Source organism: Rhinoraja longicauda, chromosome 14, assembly GCF_053455715.1.
Source record: "Rhinoraja longicauda isolate Sanriku21f chromosome 14, sRhiLon1.1, whole genome shotgun sequence".
NCBI lineage: Eukaryota > Metazoa > Chordata > Chondrichthyes > Rajiformes > Arhynchobatidae > Rhinoraja > Rhinoraja longicauda.
This window is the reverse complement of record NC_135966.1, coordinates 30679478-30704267: the sequence shown is the minus strand read 5'-3', so window position 1 is coordinate 30704267 and position 24790 is coordinate 30679478. Positions and strand designations below refer to the sequence as shown.

The window sequence follows — 24790 nt, the reverse complement described above, 5'->3', positions numbered from 1 at the left end:
TGGAATTTTTTTTGTCGGTTTACTTGAGAATTCCATGCGTGCAAATGCATGAAGAGGGTTGGGGGGGGGGGGGGGTGGGAAAGTATTTAATAATAATCAGTTATTATTTATGCATTGGTATGGACGGATTTGCTGAGTTTGAAAATCAAGAGACTGTTTCCGCGTTGGCTCGTTATCCTTTGCTCTTTGTTCCCCTTTGTCCGCCACCATAAAGTTGCTGACCGGTTTTTCTTTGATACTTTCCCCTTTTATTTCTTCCCTCGCTTTATTGTTTCTTTAAAACATTAAAATCGCGAGGCGCGCAGCTGCCAGGACCTAGCTGCTCAGCCGACTGCTGCTGGAGGAGATATGGAGCCGATCAAAATCGAGGTAAACAAAAATCACCCACAGAAAGATTCAAAGTCTTTTTTTTTTTCTTTTTTTTTGTCGGTTTACTTGAGGGGAGAGAAAGTTTGAGCAAAAACTTTGGGATTGCAGAGGGAGCTAGCTAGCTGTGTGGTGGGCTGAGGGCTGAGAGGAGCTTCAGAGGGGGGAAGCGGTGAAGTTTGATACAAAGTGTTTTGTTTCAGGAATTCTCTGTCATTAATGGCTTTGCCTCTTTGTCTCTCTCGCTCTTCCCTCCCCTCCAGTGGGTCGGTTCTCCCTGCGGTTCCCACGGACCGTACACCTTCTACAGGGCTTTCAGCGTGCTGGTGTCGGGCTCCTCCGGCCAGGACGTGGCGCCGAGGACGTTGACGGCCAAGCTCGGCCAGTTCCTCTTTGTCAGATGCCAGCCCCATGAGCCCGAGTGCATCGCCGAGCTCCAGCTCTTGTGGGAGGACCGCAGCCGCCGGCAGACGCTGGCCAGCACCAGGCTCTACTTCAGCCCGGGAGATACCCCGCAAGGACGCGACCTGCACCACGGCCAGGTAAGGGGGCAAGAGGGCAGCTGCTTCCTTCCCGTTTGAGCAGTGTTTGCGGGATTGTTAAATTAATGGGAAGCCGGGGGGGATGGACACAACATTAAATATTCCGCGAACTCTCGGAATCCCCCCCTTTTCATATTGCCCCAACGTTGGCTGATCTCTACTGAAACATGATTAGAATCAGGCAGATATTGGGAAGCCGTCCTGTCCAAGCTCCACTGAACCACCCACACAACAGATTAGGGATTTATTCACAAAATGCTGGAGTAACTCAGCCTGAAGAAGGAGACTCAGTCTGAAGAAGGGTCTCGACCCAAAACGTCGCCCATTCCTTCTCTCCTGAGATGCTGCCTGACCTGCTGAGTTACTCCAGCATTTTGTGAATAAGTACAACAGATTAGGGAAAACGTTTGATTTTGAACAAAAAACACCCCAAACACCGCGGCAGATATCTTTATTGAGTTGGTTCTCAAAATAATGTATTAATAAAATATTTTTAAATTCTTTGGAAACTTTACTTGTGAACCGTTTCCATTGGGTTGCGAAATGGTAATTATTTCCAGGAATGAGCAAACTGAAATCTGATACGCTTTGATTATGGAATCTTGCAGTCCGTATTATAATGTTATCGGCGGACATTTAAAATTGTAAACGTCTCTGAACGATTGGGTCTGTTTAACCGTGATTTAAAATAATAACATGACTAAGGTTTCGTTGTCGTTTGATCTCTGTTTCAAAGGGCGTGGGTGCTGCTCCGTTTCCTCATTGTGGGCTATATTCAGAAATGATGATGGGGGAACAATCATCAAAATGAGAGACTGGCTCTCTTGAAATAATTAGCAGCCCAGCGGGGTCGGCGGTTGCCCAAATTTTGCGGTTGCAGCTCCTAGACTGTGGAACAGCATCCCTCTCCCCATCAGAACTGCCCCCTCCATCGACTCCTTTAAGCCCAGGCTCAAACCCTTTTTCTACTCCCTAGCGTTTGAGGCTCATTGAGGAGGCGCTGTGAACTGTTTCATTTTTTCCTTAGTACCTAATCAGATGTACAGCACTTTGGTCAACGTGGGTTGTTTTTAAATGTGCTATACAAATAAAATTGACTTGACTTGACTTGACAAATTTGACGTCTTCTGAGTGAATTTCCAGAATTGTCCTGATCTACTGTGAATTTGCATTGGTGGCGTCGAGTTGTTGAACGCGGCGGGAGCCTCTCTCCTCTTTCATGGTTAGCGAGACAATGACCTAAACATAGATTGTGCTGATAGGGGTTTATTTAAAACGAAATATAAATAAATAGCACGAAGCAAGCATTTGATAAGGTTCCTCGTGGCACGCAGCTCTGGAAAGGTTAGATCGCATGAGATCAAGGGAGAGCTAGCTCACTGGATAGAAAATTGGCTTCACGGAAGGGAGCAGGGATGATGGTGAAAGTTTGCTATTTGAATTGGAGGTCGGTGAGTATTGGGATTCCTCAAGAATTGGAGCTGGGCCCACTGCTGTCTCTGGGGTTATATCAACGATTTAGATGAAAATGTACAAGGCAGGATTAGTACGTTTGCAGGATTAGTAAATTTGCACCACTGTAGGATTAGTACGTTTGCTATGGGTGGTAGCAAAACCTTGATCAGTTGGGCAAGTGGACTGGGGAATGATTAATAGTGTTTAATACAGATAAGTGTGAGATGTTGCATTTTGAGAAACGAAACACGGGCAGGGCCTTCACAGTAAATGGCAGGGCTCTGGGGAGCAGAGTTCAAGAACATAGTTTCTTGAAAGTGGAGTCACAGGTAGATAGGTTGATCAAGGAGGCTTTGGCACATTGGCCTTTATCTGTCAGTTGGGATGTTATGTTACAGTTGTACAAGACGTTGTTGAGGCCACATTTGGTGTATTGTGTTCAGCTTTGGTCACCCTGCTACAGTGAAGATTTAAGCTGGGAAAAGTTCAGAAAAGATTTATGAGGATGTTGCCAGGACTTGAGGACCTGGGCTATAGGGAGAGATTGAGCAAGCTAAGACTTTATTCCTTGTAGCGCAGGAGGATGAAATATATAAGATCATAGGGAATAGATGGGTAGATGCACAGAGTCTTTTACCCACAGTAGGGGAATCAAGAGCCAGAGGATACAGGTTTAAGGTGACAGGAGAAATATTTAATAGGAGACTGAAGGACTAGTGTAGATGGGGCACTTTGGTTGGCTGGGGCAAGTTGGACTGAAGGGCATGTTTCGGTGCTGTATGACTCTGAAGCACGGATTAGGAAATCTTTATTTGCTTATTTGTTGTTCCCTGTAATTTGAGATGTGGAATACAACCATCCATCTCTAAGACATGCACTTCCTGACAAATGAGTTTTACATTTGTTCTGGCTTTTTAAGAAACTGCCTCTTTTGTTTTTAAAAAGTAGCAATTATAAAGCTAAAACATTAGCCATTAGTTGTGTTTATATCATACTGAAACACCACTACTTTCCATACCCCTCTTTATGTCTGTAACATCCAAAATATCTGTAGTTTCACGAGATTCCTGTACTTTTCAATGTTTCTTTGTGCACTTGAAGTGAGAGGATGTTTTGTTGTCAAAGGCCTTCTCTGGTTCAGAAGAATTGTTATTGTCAAACCAATTTTCTGTTAGAATGTGACAACCGGAATAAAAAATTGCTTTAACCTGAATATAGTTTGCTGTTCTGAATTTAATTTTGCACTGTTTCTATTCTGTTGAGTATTTGTTTTTTTTAATCCTCTCTCCACCCACACTTCTACTTTACTCACCCATACCCCTCTCACAAGCCACGTTGAAACTTCTAATTGTTCTGTCTCCACTTCCAGACGGCATATTCTAATATTCTCCTACCTGCTTTTTAACTTCTTACCTTGTAAAATCCCTCTACACTCCCTTTTCTTCTGCATGTATCATTCTTCCAATTGTTAACCTGTGTTGGCCTTGGTTACCAAATATAATAAGTCAAATTTCACACCATGATGTATAAATCAAATCCTGACTTCACCCCAATCCATCACCATAACCACTAATCGCTGAGGAATCATTTCCGTCCCCTGTCCCCCACCCATCCCCAGGTATCTAAACTAGTACATTCACTGTCATGCACTACAGTTTATGTTTATTATTGTCATGTTTACTGACTACAGTTAAAAACTTTTGTTGCATGCTATCCAGTCAAATCAGATAATACTATACATAAATACAATCAGGCCAAACTTAGTACAAATGGTCAGATTTAGTTGCTCATGTTATGTGCTTTATGTGGTTTGTAATTTACCCGCTTTAAATTTTTGCCAATTTCTTCTCTCCTTTCAGACCCTCAGTTGTTTTTAAATCACTTTTTAGTCTCATTATCATTAGTTCCTTTCTTGATATAGCACCTTTGTTGTCAGATGTACAGTGCCCTCCATAATGTTTGGGACAAAGACTCATCATTTATTTATTTGCCTCTGTACTCCACAATTTGAGATTTGTAATAGAAAAAATCACATCAGATTATTGATATTAAAATCACATCTGCACATTGTCAGATTTTATTAAAGGCCATTTTTTATACATTTTGGTTTCACCATGTAGAAATTACAGCTGTGTTTATACATAGTCCCCACATTTCAGGGCACCATAATGTTTGGGACACATGGGTTCACAGGTGTTTGTAATTGCTCAGGTGTGTTAAAATGCTTCCTTAATGCAGGTATAAGAGAGCTCTCAGCTCCAAGTCTTTCCTCCAGTCTTTCCATCACCTTTGGAAACTTTTATTGCTGTTTATCAACATGAGGACCAAAGTTGTGCCAATGAAAGTCAAAGAAGCCAATATGAGTCTGAGAAACAAGAATAAAACTATTGGAGACATCAGCCAAACCTTAGGCTTACCAAAATCAACTGTTTGGAACATCATTAAGAAGAAAGAGTGCATTGGTGAGCTTACTAATCGCAAAGGGACTGATAGGCCAAGGAAGACCTCCACAGCTGATGACAGAAAAATTCTCTCTGAAATAAAGAAAAATCCCCAAACACCTGTCCAACACATCAGAAAAATTCTTCAGGAGTCAGGTGTGGATTTATCAATTACCACTGTCCGCAGAAGACTTCATGAACAGAAATACAGAGGCTACGCTGCTGGTTGCAAACCACTGGTTAGGCGCAAAAATAGGATGGCCAGGTTACAGTTTGCCAAGAAGTACTTAAAAGAGCAACCACAGTTCTGGAAAAAGGTCTTGTGGACAGATGAGATGAAGATTAACTTATATCAGAGTGATGGCAGGAGCAAAGTATGAAGGAGAGAAGGAACTGCCCAAGATCCAAAGCATACCACCTCATCCGTGAAACACGGTGGTGGGGGTGTTATGGCCTGGGCATGTATGGCTGCTGAAGGTACTAGCTCACTTATCTTCATTGATGATACAACTGCTGATGGTAGTAGCATAATGAATTCTGAAGTGTATAGACATATCCGATCTGCTCAAGTTCAAACAAATTTCTCAAAACTCATTGGCCGGCGGTTCATTCTACAGCAAGACAATGATCTCAAACAAACTGCTAAAGCAACAAAGGAGATTTTCAAAGCTAAAAAATGGTCAATTCCTGAGTGGCCAAGTCAATCACCCGATCTGAACCCAATTGAGCATGCCTTTTATATGCTGAAGAGAAAACTGAATGGGACTAGCCCCAAAACAAGCATAAGCTAAAGATGGCTGCAATACAGGCCTGGCAGAGCATCACCAGAGAAGACACCCAGCAACTGGTGATGTCCAAGAATCGCAGACTTCAAGCGGTCATTACTCCAAAGACGTACAGGTATGTAGGTTAATTGGCTGGGTAAATGTAAAAATTGTCCCTAGTGTGTGTAGGATAGTGTTAATAGTGTTAGTGTGCGGGGATCGCTGGGCGGCGCGGACTTGGTGGGCCGAAAAGGCCTGTTTCCGCGCTGTATATATATGATATGATATGATATGATATGCAACAAAATACTAAACATGACTACTTTCATTTACATGACATTGCTGTGTCCCAAACATTATGGTGCCCTGAAATGGGAGGACTATGTATAACCACTGCTGTAATTTCTACATGGTGAAACCAAAATGTATAAAAATACCCGTTATTAAAATCTGACAATGTGCACTTTAACCACATGTCATTTTTTTCTATTACGAATCTCAAATTGTGGAGTACAGAGGCAAATAAATAAATGATGGGTCTTTGTCCCAAACATTATGGAGGGCACTGTATCTGTAAAGCTTCACCACACTGTCTTTGGGAAGCCAAGAGAAGGGAATGAACTTGGAGATGCTGGTAGGAGTGATGTTTGGGCTTCCATTGTTTGTTTTTAAAGTGTAGAAACAAGGAACTGCAGATGCTGGTTTACGAAAAACAACAAAATGCTGGAGTAACTCAGTGGGTCAGTCGTCATCTCTGGATAACATGGATACGTAATGTTTCAGGTCGGGACCCTTCTTAAGACTGATTGTGGGGAGGGGTGTGGGGAGTGGGGTGTGGGGAGAAACCTGAAAGGGCAGGACAAATTCTGGCAGGTTTATAGGTGCATACAGATGAGGTGTAATGTTTTGACATACAAATGTTTGGACAAAGGCCAGAGATGAAAATGCGGAAGGTTTGAGACAAAAGGGATGCAAAGTTGTAAATAGTGAAGCTGGGTTAAGGAATGTGGGTGGAAGGGGATGGGAGAAATAGGTGCAATATCCTCGGTTTAAACCAGCATCTGCAGTTCCTTCCCACACCTAATATTTTGTAATGTGTTTTTTATTAAGAAGGTAATTGGGCAAAGGTGGCTAAAGAACAAGACTGAGGCGTGATCTAATTGAAACATATAATGTTCTAAGGGTAAATGTTAAGATATCTATATATTAAAACTCTCGTTTGTTCGCTTGTTCCTGAACTACAGCCAAAACGGTACACGATAGCGCGACAATTTTAGGCCAACCTTACTCACCTTACAACCTTACTCACCTTACTCACCATCATCCCGTGGTCCTATGGAAGAAGTTTTATTGTTATATTTTTTAAGTTATTCACATTTTAAAGTTTAAAATAATGCACATGCGCAGTTGGGGCTCCGTTGATCTGTTACGTAAGATGGGCGCCGCATCCGCGCGTGCGCAGAACAAACGTGTCTGCTCCTGTGCAGTTGGGGCCCGTTGAGCAGGGCTCGGCCGCCTGTCTCTTGCGGGTGGTAGTGCCAGGCCTGGTGCTGGGTGAAGCAGCTGGAGCCTGGGCCTGGACGTGACCGGGTAACCGTGAGCCTGAGGTGGGCCACGGGGAAAGGCAGTAGCAGCAGCTGTGAGGCTGGGTGTTGGTGGAGATGGAGGCCGAGGCCTGGGCTTGTCGCTGGACCTGCCCTCGGCTCCCCCGTACCCCCACCTCTCCCCGGCCAGCTCAGTGCTTTCCCCATGCCGCTCAGAGTCCAGTGGCACAGCAACAGTGGGACACTGTCAGTGGCAGCACCGCTTTCTACCACTGAACATCCCCGCACCGGGTCGGGACTGGACTCTTTCCACCCCCCACCAATGGCGGCCGGGTGGCGGGTTGCTACGACAACCGCGGGTTGCTCCCGTGAGGGAGGGGGGAGTGAGGGAGGGGGAGGGAGGAGGGGGGAGGAGTGGAGGAAGGGGGGAGGAGTGGAGGAAGGGGGGAGGAGAGGGGGAGTGGGGGGGAGTGGGGGGGAGTGGGGGAAGAGGGAGTAGGGGAGGAGAGGGTGTTGCACCAACGGAGGAGAGGCAACCCTAGGGGAGAGGGAGGGGGAGAGGGAGGAGGGGAGGGAGGGAGGAGGGGAGGGAGGGAGGGGGAGAGGGGAGGGAGGGAGGGGGGAGAGAGGAGGAGGGAGTGGGGGGAGAGTGGAGGGGGGAGTGGAGGAGGAGAGGGTGCTGCAGCAATGCAGGAGTGGTTTGGGCCCAACGGGTCTATTTGGTCTAGTATCCATTAATAGAAGAAGCTCAAATGAGTAGACATAGTTACAAGATGAGGGGATGATTCTGTAAAACTAAGGTGCATAAATCTTTTTGCAGACATTGTGAAAATCTGGATTTTTTAGCCCTAGAAGATTGTGGCAGTTTGCTGGAGGTCTTGAAGGAGGAGATAGATACATTTTTGAAAGAATGGAGAATTGAGAGCTATGTGGAATTGGCATAGAAAAGGAATTGTGGCCTGGGGCAGACTAGCTATGATCATATTTGAAGGCAGGGCAGGCTGCTTACTCTTGCTCTTATTTTCACATGTTCTTGAATGATGATTGCTATAATTAGATTTTATTGGTGTGTGGCATTAGAAAAGGGCCTTTGACGTTATTGCCAACATTTACCTCTTCTATCTGGATATTGTACTGAAAGCAGGAGAAATTTGAGCATGGCATTTGGACTCTGACCCCCATTAATGTGCTGATATCTGTGATCTAATCCTGCTCTCTCACTGCACAATTGGCAGTGAGTGGCTCCACAAGCATTAAGCACATTCCAGAAGGATTAAAGGTTTTATGATTACCTGAGATGAATAAAAAAAGACATAGTGATGTGCTCGCAAATGGAGGGCATATTAAACTAAAAGACTATGGTGAACTTTAATAAATTCTTCACTAGATTATGCTAATGACTCTGCCTCAATAATCACCATGTTCTCATTAACCTTTTGTATGATTAAAGGTTGTTGAAACCTTTCCAGACTTCTGTGTCTATGAATTCCTGTTATTAATTTACCAATTTCAGTGAAAACAGTTGTTCACTATGCAGCCTGTTAAGGGGTATTAAAATTTATGAGATTCCCCCAGCTCTCCATTAAGTTTACTTGTTCCATTTTGAAACTCCATTTTGAGCATTTTTTAGACCACAGCAATTTTAATTCTTAGTATCGTTCTACTGAACCTTCTTTGTACTTTTTTATGGTTCTGATGCTATTCCAGTAATGTGCCGTTTAAAAGCTGGAACCATCCAACTGATTACACTGTGCCTTTGCTTTATACTGTAAGTCAGCATAAATAATTCCAAATTTCTATATTTTACATGCCTTTTCGACCCATACTTTCACAATTATGCTCTAGACCCAGCAAACCTTTGGAAACTTTGTTCTATTAGTGTATTTTATTTAGGATATACTTCCATCCAGTTTTCTTTCTCAAGGTGAATAACATCATATATCGGCATTGAGTTACAGCTGCCAACTATTTGATTCACTGTACGATTCTCTGCAATTTGATCCCATCAGCAAACTTCAGCATTATTCCACCTGTTTATGTGCTCCACTCCACGAATGAAAAATAAAGGTGACTTCCGAACAAATCTTTGAAGTATAATTCTCAAATCCAATTTATTTCCATTCAAATAATTTGGATGTCTTTTATAAGCTGATGTTAATTGCCTGTAATTATTTCATGTTTCTACGAATGTATGAACTTTTTTTACATTGGAAATTGCAACTAAGATGTAAATAATTTATGTATAATTTTCTGCATTATTGTAGACCCTCTATTTTTATTTTGAGGAAGTCTTCCAAGAGAAAGACTTGAATTTAAATTGTGTCTTTTACACAGGAAAACATTCCAAAGCACTCAAGTTTCATCAAGCAAGGACATTAGCAGAGTACTGTTTCTGAAAATGTTTGGAAATTATAGTTATTACCTCTACTCTTAAACAGTCCTGTGCTCGCTTTCATTTGTTAAGTCTAATGCATTCTGAATATATATGTTCTTTCTTTTATTGCTGTCATACCACTAGGCTTTCCTTTTACTATTTCTTCTGGTGGTATAATTTTTTCATCATCTCAGCTGGACCCTGTGCTCTCTGTTCAGCGTTGTTTCTTGCACTTTTACCTCTGTCATAGTTTTCACCTGTAATGACCTTTTCTGTAATTCATACACATTTTAACCTAAATAAATACCCAAGCTGTTATTTATCCGCTTTTATTTTCACCTGTAATTGCGTGTCCACTGTTTATTTTTCCTTTTCTACAAAATTAATTTAAGCTATTTTATTTGTCTTCCAACTGAAATTGTCTACTTTTCATCCGGACAATTGTTATCTTGGGCTCAGGTTTTGCATTTAACATTTTCAATAAATCTTAGATCAGTGACTGCCAAGATATATTCATCTATCTACTGTAAGAAAATAACTGCAGATGCTGGTACAAATCGAAGGTATTTATTCACAAAATGCTGGAGTAACTCAGCAGGTCAGGCAGCATCTCAGGAGAGAAGGAATGGCCGATGTTTCGGGTTGAGACCCTTCTTCAGACTGAGTCTGAAGAAGGGTCTCGACCTGAAACGTCGCCCATTCCTTCATCTATCTACTGCTCATTTCTTGCTTCCTCAGCCATGATCAAATCTAATGTTTTTTTCTTTGTTGGATTAGCAACAAACTGATCAAGCAAACACAGTGTTTCGTCTCTGCGGCTTGTGGGTTTTTAAAGAAGTCTCTTATTTCGCTATTTATCACAAACTTTAAACTACCCACATATTTATTTATTTTATTGATTAATCAAGTCCTTTCAATCTGGAACAGCTGTTCTCTGACATTCAAGCATCTCAATTTTGTACTTAATAAAATGAACTACTTTCTCTTCATCCCTTATGAAAATGTTATATGGTAACCACAATTTGGCAAAAGTCATGTTTATAACGTCACCTACATCCTTTCCAATTAGGGCCTCTAGTTTTCAGATTTTATTTCTGTTAACATATTGTTTTCAATTGTTGATCGATTTTACTAACTTTCAATTTTCTTTCAACTGATAACTTTTTCTGCCACCTCTGTTTGTCTTTATTTCTTGGCTCCGCACTGTTTCCTTTCCCACTCTGTTCCTCTATACTCTAGGTCAGTTTTCAAGAATTTTATCTTTCACTGTACACTCGTGGCCTTTTTTGTTCTACATTTTTACAAAACCCTATTAAGTTCTCTAAAAGTGGCAACGCAATTAAGACAATGTTTGACGCATATGCTATCATCGATCAGAGCAATGAGTACAGGACATTATATTACTATATACAGTGCATTCAGACAGTATTCAGACCCCTTCACTTTTTCCACATTTTGTTACGTTACAGCCTTATTTTAAAATGGATTAAAAAAAAAATTAAATCATCAATCTACACACAATACCCTGTAATAAAAAAGAAAAAACAGGTGTTTAGAAATTTTTGTAAAGTAATTAAAAAGAAATAACTGAAATATCACATTTACATAAGTATACCTTTGTCATACCTTTGCTATGACACTCAAAATTAAGCTTAGGTTCATCCGGTTTCCATGGATTATCCTTGAGATGTTTCTACAACTTGATTGGAGCCCACCAGTGGTAAACAAAATGGATTGGACTTGATTTGGAAAGGCACACACCTGTCTATACAAGGTCCCACAGTTGACAGTGCATGTCAGAGCAAAAACCAAGCCATGAAGACGAAGGATTTGTCCATAGACCTCCGAGACAGGATTGTGTCGAGACACAGATCTGGGGAAGGGTATAAAACAATTTCTGCAGCATTTCTGTCCCGAAGAGCACAGTGGCCTCCGTCATTCTTAAACGGAAGAACTTTAGAACCACCAGGGCTCTTCATGAAGCTGGCCTCCCGGCCAAACTGAGCAATCAGGGGAGAAGGGCCTTCATCAGGGAGGTGACCAAGAACCCGATGGTCACTCTGACAGAGCTCCAGAGTTCCTCTGTGAAGATGGGAGAACCTTCCAGAAGGACAACTATATCTGCAGCACTCCACCAATCAGGCCTTTATGGTAGAGTGCCAGACGGAAGCCACTCCTCAGGAAAAGGCACATGACAGCCCGCTTGGAGTTTTCCAAAAGGCACCTAAAGGACTTTCAGACCATGAGAAACAAGATTTTCTGGTCTGACGAAACCAAGATTGAACTCTTTGGCCTGAATGCCAAGCGTCACGTCTCATCACCTGGCCAATACCATACATACGGTGAAGCATGGTGGTGGCAGCATCATGCTGTGGGGATGTTTTTCAGCAGCAGGAATTGGGAGACTAGTCAGGATCGAGGGAAAGATCAACGGAGCAAAATACAGAGAGATCCTTGATGAAAACCTGCTCCAGAGCGTTCTGGACCTCAGACTGGGGCGGAGGTTCACCTTGCAACAGGACAATGACCCTAAGCACACAGCCAGGACAATGCAGGAGTGGTTTCATGACAAGTTTGTGAATGTCCTTGAGTGGCCCAGCCAGAACCCGGACTTGAACCCAATCGAACATCTCTGGAGGGACCTGAAAATATCTGTGCATCGACGCTCCCCATCCAACCTGACAGAGGTTGAGAGGATCTGCAGAGAAGAATGGGAGAACTTACCCAAATACAGGTGTGCCAAGCTTGTAGCGTCATACCCAAGAAGATTTGAGGCTGTAATCGCTGCCAAAGGTGCCTCAACAAACTACTGAGTAAAGGGTCCGAATACTTATATAAATGTGATATTTCAGTTATTTCTTTTTAATTACTTTGCAAAAATTTCTGAGCACCTGTTTTCACTTTTTTATTATGGGGTATTGTGTGTAGATTGATGATAAAAAAAAAAGAATTTAATCCATTTTAAAATAAGGCTGTAACGTAACAAAATGTGGAAATAGTGAATACATTCTGAATGCACTGTAAGTCATTGGTGAGACCACATTTTCTGTATTGTGTAGAGTTCTGCTCATCCAGCAATAAGAAGTATGTTATTAAGCTGAAAAGGGTGCAGAACAAACTCAGGTGGATGTTACTAGGATTGGATGGGCTGGAGTTATAAGGCGATGCTGGATAGATTGGGATGTTTATTCCCCTGGATTATTTGTCATTGAGGCGAGTACAATGCAATGTTTAAAAGACATTTGGATAGGTACATGACAGGAAAGGTTCAGACAGAAGGGGCCGAGCACAGGGAAATGGGACTAGATCAGATAAACATCTAGGTCAATATTGACATTGGGCCGAAGGTCCTGTTTCCATACTGTATAACTCTATGACAAACCAATATACTTCCCTTTTGTACAACTTAAACTCCTAACTGTGGAGGCTATTCTGTCAGCTACCTAGGTCCAAAACATTGCTGTTTGTCATCTATGTCAATAATTAGGATGAGAACACACAAGGCATGATTAGCAAGTTTGCAGATGACACTAAAGTGGGTTGTATTGCAGATAGTGAAAATTATATCAAAAATTGCAACATGATCTTAATCGGTTGGGCAGGTGGGCTGAGGAATGGTTAATATAATTTAATACAGAGAAATGTGAGGTGCTGCATTTTGGGGCGTCTGATAGGGGCAGGACCTACACAGTGAATGGGGAGTTGTAGAGCAGAGGGATCTAGGAGTGCAGGTACATAGTTCCTTGAAAATGGCATCACAGGTAGATAGGGTGGTAAAAAAAGCTTTCCGAACATTAGTTTTCATCAGTCAAAGTATTGAGTGTAGAGGTTGAGAGGTCATGTTACAGTTGTATAAGACAATGGCAAGGCTACATTTAGAGTATTGTGTTCAGTTTTGGTCACCCTGTTACAAGAAAGATGTTGTTAATTTGGAAAGGGTTAAGAGAAAATATACGAGGATGTTGCCAGGACTTGAGAGTCTGAGCTATATGGAGAGGTTGAGCAGGCTTGGACTGCAGGAGGGTAAGGGATGATCTTATAGAGGTGTACAAAATCATGAACAAGGTGTACAAGATCGAGTAAATGCAGTCTTTTGCCCAGAGTAGCGGAATCGAGAACCAGAGGACATAGATTTAAGGTGAGGAGGAAAGACTTAATAGGAACCTGAGGGGTAACTTTTTTACATATGTGGTAGGTATTAGACCGTGGGTCAAGGTGCCTTTTCATTTCATGTCGTGACCCACATCCCATATCTACCTGTATTTATAACATAATGTGTAAAAATATTATAGAAATTATATCTGAAACTTATCAAGAACAAAACCTGCACATGTTAAAAAAATATGGAGAAAACCTCAAATCTTGTCAATTTTCCGAGTAGTAATTGTCCAATCAAAGCACGTTTGTCATTGAATCAGACGCCAATTCACCAATCACGCGTTTTGTTTCAGGCTAGCTTGGCAGGGAGCCCACGTGTCGCTGTTCCTTCACTGTTGATGGGTCAAAGTCCTGGAGTAAATCCTGGCAAAACCCTGCAGTGCATGTTCAGAATTCTCTCTCTGAGCTCCCGGAAAGCCGCGGAGAAATGATATCAACAAACTTCTTTTAAGAGCCATCCTTAAGAATTATATGCTGGTGTAATGTTTTCTTATAGTGTTTACGTTTCTAATTTAAGTTTACTTTAGATATAACTTTAGAGTATAAACATCAGGGATACTGTCACAAATAAGCTGAAGGGTCTATATTGTTCTCTCAGTCTGCTCTGCCATTTACTAGTACCGTGCCTCATGCTGTATTTAAAATCTCTTTCAGTTCCTAAACCTTAGGTGCTATCAATCTAATCTTGTCCTTGAATATATTCACTGATCAAGAATCTATGATAAAGTAGAAATCTGCTTGGATGAAGAAATGTCTGCTTTGTGATGTGCCTGACCAACTAACCTGGCAAGTTTTAGTTTCCTCGACACAGTAAACAATTAGTAACAGCTGTGTATCTGGAATTAAACCAATGTTTAAAATATTTTGGTCATGCGTGTTCAGAATTCTCTCTCTGAGTTCCCGGAAAGCTGTGGAGAAGCCGGGACCGGAGCAGGTCAGAGCGGGGTCTCACTGATCGACAGAGCCAGCGGCTGACGGAGCCTGGGTCGATGGAGCCTGGGTCGACGAAGCCCGTGGCTGGACCCTGGGTCGAGCTGGAGTGCTGTTGAGTGGAGTGCACAGCTGGAGTGCTGTGACTTTTTCTAATTAGCTTAATTAATTAGTGTACAACTTTTTGCACTGACGAGTTATGAATTCCTTCTGAATTATTTTTTAATCTAAATCTATGCCAAATTTCAAGTAGATACCAGAGATGGGTCACAAAAGTTAAAATCTAGACACATTTTCGATGTGGAACGAGCACATATTTGAGGCAGGTACTACTATAGGGCCTGTTTCCATGTTGCATGACTCTATGACTCTATAAAAGTTTCTTCAGATACATAAAAAGTAAAAGAGGGGCAAGAGTGGATATTGGACTATTGGACAATGATGCTGAATGGAGGTAGTAACGGGGAGTAAAGAAATGGCGGATAAATTGAATACGTTTTTTGCATGTCTTCATAGTGGAAGACACCAGCAACATGGCTGAAATTAAAAATTGCCAGGAAGCAGAAATTAGTAGAGTTGCTATTATAAAGGAGAAGGTGCTTGGGTCACAGAAAGGACTGAAGGTGGTCAAATCACCTGGACCAGGTGGACTGCACCCCAGGATTCTGAAAGATGTAGCTTTTGAGACCGACGAGGCACTAGTAGTGAGCTTTCGGGAATCATTAGAGTCAGAAGTGACCCCAGATGACTGGAAAATTGCAAGTGTTATTCCAAGATTCAGGAAGGCAAAAGAGGGGAAACTATATGCCGGTTGGCCTGACTTCAGTGGTTGGTAAGATTTTAGAGTCCATTATTTAGGATGAAGTTTCCAAGTGCATGGTAGCACATGGTAAAATAGGGTGATGTCTGCATAGTTTTGTGAAGGGGAAATCTTGCCTGACAAATCTGTTGGAATTCTTCAAGGAAGTAAATAGCAGAATAGACAAAGGGGAGTCAGTGGTTGTCTGCCGGTAGTGTTCTAATCGTGTTCCGCAGAGTCAAGTCAAGTCAAGTCAATTTTATTTGTATAGCACATTTAAAAACAACCCACGTTGACCAAAGTGCTGTACATCTGATTAGGTTCCAATGGGAAAAAATGAGGTCGGCGTTGGGTCCATAACATTTCACAGTGTATATTATAGATTTGGAAGATGGAATTGATGACTTTGTGGTCAAGTTTGTAGGTGATACAAAGATAGGTGGAGGGGCAGATAGTGTAGATGAAGCAGGGAGTGTGCAGAAGGATTTGTACAGGTTGAGAAAATGGGCAAACAAGTGGCAGCTGGAATGTAGCGTAGCAAAGTGTGCGGTCAAGCACTTTGGTAGTGGGAATAAAGATGATGGGGAAAGAAATGGGTAGAGAATTCAGAAATCGGAGATGCAAAGAGACTTGGGAGTGCTGGTGCAGGATTCCTAAAAGGTAAATTTGCAGGTTGAATTGGTAAAATGGAAAGCAAATGCAATGTTAGCATTAATTTCAAGAGGAATAGAATATAAAAGCAGGGTTGTAATGCTGAGGCTTTATAAGGCATTGATCATACCGCATTTGGAGGATTGTGAGCAGTTTTGGGACTCGTATCTGAGGAGGGATGTGCTGGCATTGGAGACGGTCCAGAGGAGGTTTACAAGACTGATCCCAGGGATGATAGGTTAATGTATGATGAGTGTTTGATGACTCTGGGCCTGCACTCGCTGAGGAGGGATCTCATAGAAACGTATCGTATAATGTAAGGCCTGAATGGAGTGGATGTGAAGCAGATGTTTCTACTAATGGGAGAGTCTAGGACTAGAGGGCATAGCCTCAGAATAGAAGGACGTACCTTTAGAAAGGAAATTAGGAGGAATTTCTTTAGCCAGACGGTTGTGAATCTGTGGAATTCATTGCCACAGATGGCTGTGTAGGCCATGTCTTTGAGTATTTTTAAAGTGGAGACTGACAGGTACTTTGATTGGTAAGGGTGTCAAAGGTTACTGGAGAAGGCAGGAGAATTGTGTTGAGAGGAAAAGATAGATCGGTCATAATTGAATGGCGGAGTAGACTCATTGGACTAATTCTACTCCTATGACATAAACCAACATTTACCCCATACACTAGCAAGATTCTACTCACTTGGGGCAATTTACAATTTTTACTGAAGCCAATTAACCTATAAACCTGTACTTCTTTGGAGTGGGGAGGAAACTGGAACACCTCGAGAAAGCGCGCGCGGTCACAGGGAGAACGTACAAACTCTGTACAGACAGCACCTGTAGCCAGGATTGAACCCAGGTCTCTGGTGCTGTAAAGCAATAACTACTGCTGTGCCACTGTGCCTCTCCATTTCATGGGAATATGTTGCAAGATGATGCAAGCTGCCCACATATTCTGAAGTTCAGTAAAATGACACTGTACCACCTCCAGGAGCACCATTAGGGCCTCGACCCAAAATGTCACCCATTCCTTCTCTCCAGAGATGCTGCCTGTCCCGCTAAGTTACTCCAGCTTTTTGTGTCTATCCATCATATCTTGTGCTCCATTCAGCTGGATTGAACCATATAAATCCTTTTGTTCATGTATCATGACTTAGAGGATTATTGCCTTTTCTGATTCTTTTCCCTGGGGTTTAGTTTTTGCATTGAAATTATGCCACCTGAAGAAGGGTCCTGACCCAAAATATTGTTTGTCCATTTCCTTCACAGCTGCTGCCTGACCTGGAGTTCTTACAGCACTTTGCGCTTTGTGTAAAATTAATGCTGGAATGAAATAATATTTGGAAATGCATTGCAGTGCAGTAACTGCCTGAATAGCATTTGCAGTGATTAGTTTTCTTGAGTGGACATGTTTCATTGTAACAGTGACAGAACGGGACAGATTCCTAACCCCTGCATTCATGGAGTGAAGATGAAGTATTGAGGGTGTACTGGTGTACTGAAGTGACCTCTTCACTGGAACACAGAACTAACTATAGGATCATCACCTGAAATGCTTCTCTTTTCATTCCAGATGTTAACAGACTTACTGCACATATTCTAAATTTATTTAAACTTATTGATGACAGTACCATGGATCTATTATAGCACATTGAGCCTTTCGGGTTTATACAGTCTCCAAGTAGATTAGCTCTTTGTTCTTACAGAAAGCTACAATGCAGGTCTCTCAATTCTTTTATCTTTAATCCTAGGATGGAGGATCTAAAGAAACGTCTTTCTTTTGCCAGGGTTCTAATGAAGAGCGTCAGGCTCACTTTCTTGTTCTTTTATTCTCCTATAAATCCTACATTATTCTCCCTAAGTATTTAACCAATTCCAGTTCAAAGATATGGATTGATGCTATACACCCTGCCCCTTCAGGCATTCAAATGCAGATTATACATTTTAAAAGGTTTACCTTGCATCCCTCTAGTATTGTTTGAGCAAACTTTGAGTGGAAGAGTTACAGAAAATAAGTGGTACAGTGCAATATTAAATGTGTGCTGCAGAGTTGGATGGGGTGAGTACTGGAGAGGGAGATGGATAAACATCTTTTAAAATGAGTCAGAAGTTTACTTCAGTCTCCTCCATATTGAAATGCAGCTAGTGACTGGTGTAATGGAAGCAATGTCCTTTTTCTGGTGTGCAAAAATGTAAAAGAAACTTGAAAAACAGAACCTAAAGTTGGCCAGTTGCTCCACCAATCAATGGAATCAAGGCAGCTCAGAACTCTTCTACACCTAAGCGATATCATTTTATTGTGTTGATAAATGATAGCGATGATTAACAAACAGTATTGAGCACATCCTGAATTTGACTATCGTACTCTGGCATATTCTGGAAATTCTTATTGTGACTTTAAACCAATAATCTTGACTGAAATATTACCAGACACTTCAAATTAAGCTGATTGTCACAGGCCTCTTCATTACTGTGAAACTTGCAATATTTTGTCATATTACAATGAAGGCAGCGTGTCATTTTTCATATTGTTGTGGGATCAAAGTGTCCAGTCCCATTTGTTTAACTTGAGCATTCATGGATGTGGAATTGATCGCTGCTCTCTCCCGCATATTACTGAATATACCTGCCCAAATCTCTTGCTGTAAGTTCTGTGGCATACTTCTCATTCCTAAAATATCTGTTTCCTCCTTGTTCAACAGGCATGTTTAGAACCACCTATAGTAAAAAAAAAAAAAGATTTTAACTATGGGAAGGGAAGGAGAAAGATAAAAAGAAATCTGAACAAATGCTTGACCTTCTGAATGCAAAACACTACGTCCCTGTCTAAAGAATAACAGAAAGCTTTCTGTTTAATGTTAAATGTCCAGCTTGAACACTGATGAAATTTAACAAAGGACATTATACTGGATGTTTGAAATGAACTGCAACTAAGCTATTAATTCTGAGAATTATTTGCTCTAAAATAATATGGGAAAATGTTCACATATTTTTCTTTGTAAATCAGCATTTGCAGTTCCTTGTTTCTACATTTTAATAAAACTGTACTTGGCAAAGTCCTGACATTTAAATCAGGAACTGCTTTCCTCAAGTCCCTGAGTGCTGTGATTACTTTTATTCACAAAATTCCTTCGGCTTTAAATTTCTAATATGGGAATTTGTTTGCTCTAAGGATTCATATTTTATTTTGTGTGTGACTAGCTGGCACTTGAATTGCATTATCGCCCACAGGTAATGTAGCACAGGTATGTGGTTGTAGAAGGCAAAGTTGCTAGAATCTGTCTTGTTCTGCATTGTTCACTTATTCAGCAATGTTCACTTGTAAATGTGTTTTCACTGCTGGAGGTAGGACTTCCCTCTACGACTCGTATTGGAAAAGGTAGACACAAGATGCTGGAGTAACTCAGGGGGTCAGGCAGCATCTCAGGAGAGAAGGAATGGGTGACGTTTCGGGTCGAGACCCTTCTTCAGACTGATGTCAGAGGAGGGGGCGGGACTAAGATTGGAATTGAAGTATTGGAAAAGGAATCAACAATGACTGGCAGTAACTTGGATTATAGACAATAGACAATAGACAATAGGTGCAGGAGTAGGCCATTCAGCCCTTCGAGCCAGCACCGCCATTATATGTTTCAATAAGATCCCCCCTCATCCTTCTAAATTCCAGTGTATACAAGCCCAATCGCTCCAGCCTTTCAACATACGACAGTCCCGCCATTCCGGGAATTAACCTAGTGAACCTACGCTGCACGCCCTCCATAGCAAGAATATCCTTCCTCAAATTTGGAGACCAAAACTGCACACAGTACTCCAGGTGCGGTCTCACCAGGGCCCGGTACAACTGTAGAAGGACCTCTTTGCTCCTATACTCAACTCCTCTTGTTACGAAGGCCAACATTCCATTGGCTTTCCTCACTGCCTGCTGTACCTGCATGCTTCCTTTCATTGACTGATGCACTAGGACACCCAGATCTCGTTGAACTCCCCCTCCTCCTAACTTGACACCATTCAGATAATAATCTGCCTTTCTATTCTTACTTCCAAAGTGAATAACCTCACACTTATCTACATTAAACTGCATCTGCCATGTATCCGCCCACTCACACAACCTGTCCAAGTCACCCTGCAGCCTTATTGCATCTTCCTCACAATTCACACTACCCCCCAGCTTAGTATCATCTGCAAATTTGCTAATGGTACTTTTAATCCCTTCGTCTAAGTCATTAATGTATATCGTAAATAGCTGGGGTCCCAGCACCGAACCTTGCGGTACCCCACTGGTCACTGCCTGCCATTCCGAAAGGGACCCATTTATCCCCACTCTTTGCTTTCTGTCTGTCAACCAATTTTCTATCCATGTCAGTACCCTACCCCCAATACCATGTGCCCTAATTTTGCCCACTAATCTCCTATGTGGGACCTTGTCGAAGGCTTTCTGAAAGTCGAGGTACACCACATCCACTGACTCTCCCCTGTCAATTTTCCTAGTTACATCCTCAAAAAATTCCAGTAGATTTGTCAAGCATGATTTCCCCTTCGTAAATCCATGCTGACTCGGAATAATCCTGTTACTGCTATCCAAATGCTCAGCAATTTCGTCTTTTATAATTGACTCCAGCATCTTCCCCACCACTGATGTCAGACTAACTGGTCTATAATTACCTGTTTTCTCTCTCCCTCCTTTCTTAAAAAGTGGGATAACATTTGCTATCCTCCAATCCACAGGAACTGATCCTGAATCTATAGAACATTGAAAAATGATCTCCAATGCTTCCACTATTTCTAGAGCCACCTCCTTAAGTACCCTGGGATGCAGACCATCAGGCCCTGGGGATTTATCAGCCTTCAGTCCCATCAGTCTACCCAAAACCATTTCCTGCCTAATGTGGATTTCCTTCAGTTCCTCCATCACCCTAGGTTCTCCGGCCCCTAGAACATTTGGGAGATTGTGTGTATCTTCCTCAGTGAAGACAGATCCAAAGTAACGGTTTAACTCGTCTGCCATTTCTTTGTTCCCCATAATAAATTCCCCTGCTTCTGTCTTCAAGGGACCCACATTTGGTCACAACTTGGGTGTAAATTGAAGCCTGTGGACATAATTCTGTTGCATAAACTTCTAGGCTTGATCAGGTTGATACTGGTTTGATGCAAAAAACAATCTGCCAAGAGGGAGATAAGAGCCTGCTGAAAGGTTGCATCTTGCTCTATCATGGGCAGCATTCCTGAAGTCAGGTTCTTGCTTTTATTTTATTGTTGGGTAAAGGTTTATGAAAAGGATTGAAAGAAATCAAAAATGTTGCATCTGATGCAGAATGATCTCTGATGCTTTAACCTTTTCATGTGGTTCATTATCTGTGAATATTTGGAGAGTTTTTGAAAGCACATTAGAACGTAACATTTTCTATATATTTCTGATGTGAAAATGTTCATTGATAACCTGTTAAGATAATGATGGGATTTTCTGTGCTTGCTTTCTACTCTGAAAAGTTTCAGGGTGAAAGTGACTTCTAGTGAGTTAGATTACCTGAGACTGCATGGCACCACTTTAAAGAAACTTTCCAGAACAAGATTGAGTCGAATTGTGCCAGCTGCAGCTGGAGGTTCCAAAGGGATGTGTTCCATTTAGGATAAGCATTGGTTTACACATACTTAATGCCCAGAACCCTTTGAATCACGGATGATGCCACAACTGGCACTGAACTCCACACGGGGTGCAGTGGCAGATCCTGGTCTTGGTGAGATTTCCCCAGACTTTGGCCAGGGAGCTGCCTTTCTGATCCTGCACCATATTGGAGCTGGTGCAGGATCTGACACTCAATGATTTCAATAGGGATACCAGGCCTGGGAATTAGGAATAAAATGGGATTTTTTGTACCGATCTTATTTTGGTTTAATATTTTGAATAATTTCCAAGTAGTTAGTTGTAATTTCAATTAATGATTTCATTTTTTTGAAATGTTTTATGAATTTTGTCATTTAGAACGGAGATGAGGAAGAACTTTTTCAGTCAGAGAGTGGTGAAGGTGTGGAATTCTCTGCCTCAGAAGGCAGTGGAGGCCAGTTCGTTGGATGCTTTCAAGAGAGAACTGGATAGAGCTCTTAAGGATAGCGGAGTGAGGGGGTATGGGGAGAAGGCAGGAACGGGGTACTGATTGAGAGTGATCAGCCATGATCGCATTGAATGGCGGTGCTGGCTCGAAGGGCTGAATGGCCTACTCCTGCACCTATTGTCTATTGTCTATTGTCTATTGCTACAATTCAAAATTGCTATTAATAAAGTGATACATTTATTACTGTCTAATTAAAAAGTTTTGATATGGTTAATTAAATTCAGTGGTAGAGTTGCTGCCTTACAATGCTTGCAACGCCAGAGACACGGGCTCGATCCCGACTTTGGGTGTTATCTGTACAGAGTTTGTACGTTCTCCCCGTGACCTCGTGGGTTTTCTCCGAGATCTTCGGTTTCCTCCCACACTCCAAAAACGTACAAGTTTGTAGGTTAATTGGCTTGGGTTTATATGTTTTGTACAAGTGTAAATTGTCCCTAGTGTATGTAGGCTTGTGTTAATGTGCGGGGATCGCTGGTCGGTACGGACTCGGTGGGCCAAAGGGCCTGGTTCCATGCTGTGTCCCTAAATCTAAAAAAAATCTATGCTAGTCAAAATACGTGAAGATAAACGTACTTGTTTTTTTGCAGCAAATTATTAAATTGCAACGGATGATTGATAACAGTGATTGAGAACAGAAATTATGTTAAGCTTTTGGGAGTGAGGTGGGGTGGCTGTAAGGAATTTATGCAGTCTTACTTTGCACTGTTGCCAAGCAGGGGAATCTACTAATGAGATAAAGGGAACACCTATGATTAAAATGACTATATAGTCAGAAGATTATTGTTAATTTTGTTTTACTCTCATTTTCACTTCAATAATTAGAAATCTGAAGCCTAAATTTAGATTTATGGACAACAATTGACCAGAATAAATAATTAGGTTTTGTTGTATTTTGTATCTGTTTACATTTAAATGTGGAAAGAGGCTATTTGACCCATTGTCTTTACACCAGCTCCTAGTAAATACAATCCTGTTTGTATTACTCAATAGTCAATAGTCAATAGTCAATTTATTTGTCACATACACATAAATGTGCAGTGAAATGAAAAATTACCCGCAGTTCAACAATAAGACCAATAAGAATAATCAATAAAAATGCAATAACACATACAATCATAGACCAACACCAAACAAAAGAAACATCCATCACAGTGAGTCTCCTCCAGTCACCTCCTCACTGTGATGGAAGGCCAGAATGTCTTTTTCTCTTCCCCGCCGTCTTCTCCCGTCAGGCTGTTGGAGTTGCCGTGCAAATTATTTTCTCTTAAATGCTTATTATCTGAAGTTCACAGCCTCCTCTGTTTCAGGAAGAATCCAGTCTCCTCCAGGGTAACCACATAACTGATGACCCTCTTCCCTGGAATCATTTTGGTAAATCTCTTCTGTACTCTCCCCAAAATATCCACATTCCCTAAAGTGCAACATCCAGAACTGGACATAATACTCCAATTATGGACAAACTAGTGCTTTATAAATTTTCACTATGACTGCCTTGCTCCTATACTCCATGCCCCCCCCCCCCCCCCCCTCACATTTACAACGTTTAGGATCCTGAAAGTATACAGTTAATGGCAAAGAGATCTTGGAGTCCAACTTTATAGCTGACTAAAGCAGGCAGTGCAAGTAGATAGGGTGCCAAAGGTCATGTATGGTATGCTTGCCTTCATTGCGAGGGGCGTTGAATATTGTGAAGTTATGATGCATAGGACTTTGGTCAGGCTGCATTTGGAGTATTGCATGCAGTTCTGGTTGCCCCATTACAGAAAGAATGTAGACGTTTTGGAGAGGGTGCAGTGGAGGTTTACCAGAATGCTGCTTGGATTAGAGGGTCTTAGCTACAGGGCGAGGTTGGATAGACATGGACCGTTTTCTCTGGAACATCAGAGGTTAAGTGGAGACTTAATAGAAGTATATAAAATTATGAGAGGCATAGACAGGGTCAACAATCAGAACTTTTTTTCCCTGGGTGCATGTGTCCAACACTAGAGGGCATAGCTCTAAGGTGAGAGGGGGAAAGTTTAATGGAGATGTGTGGGGCAAGTCTTTTTACACAGAGAGAGGTGGGAGCCTGGATCACATTGCCTGGGGTGGTGGTGGGGGCAGATACGATAGTGGCTTTTAAGAGGTTTCAGATAGGCCTTATAGCCCTTAGTATGTGTAAGGTGTGAAACTGGGACAATATAGAATTAGTGTATGGGTGATTGTTGGTTGGCGTGGACTTGGTGGGCTGGAGGGGTGTTTCCATGCTGTATCTTTTATCTAAAACTAATTCCATTAGTCTGTCACTGTCTTGAGCAGCATTTTATATCCTTAGTGGGAATGATATGTAAACAGCCTTGGAAGTACAGTGATCACTGTTGATTTTGGGAAAGGAAGGAGCTATAATATCTCTCTTATATAATGTTTCTTACTGTTTTAAATGAGAGCAATGCTAAAGTAACAGAAAAAGCCATAGGAAATTAGGAGTGGTGTAATTCACTTAGTTCACAAATTCATTTTCCATATACACTATTGGTGCCTTATTACAATGAAAATAAACCCCATGAAACATAGCCAAAGCTGCATTCTGGTCCAATTAGACAGCGCTTGTGTGCAAACTAATAGCTGGTAATTGGGAGAAATGTCTTCAGATTTTCAAGTATCGTTAGTAATGTTTC

At 41.7% G+C, this 24790-nt stretch overlaps 1 protein-coding gene across 1 annotated transcript in view; it reads left to right on the top strand.

Moving 5' to 3' along the window:
* LOC144600112 (uncharacterized) overlaps positions 1-24790 on the top strand; it is a 96163-nt gene that overhangs the window by 10408 nt on the left and 60965 nt on the right. The window contains exon 2 of the mRNA XM_078411536.1: positions 630-908. Coding sequence (XP_078267662.1) covers positions 630-908 — 279 coding nt within the window. The remainder of the gene's footprint in view (positions 1-629; positions 909-24790) is intronic.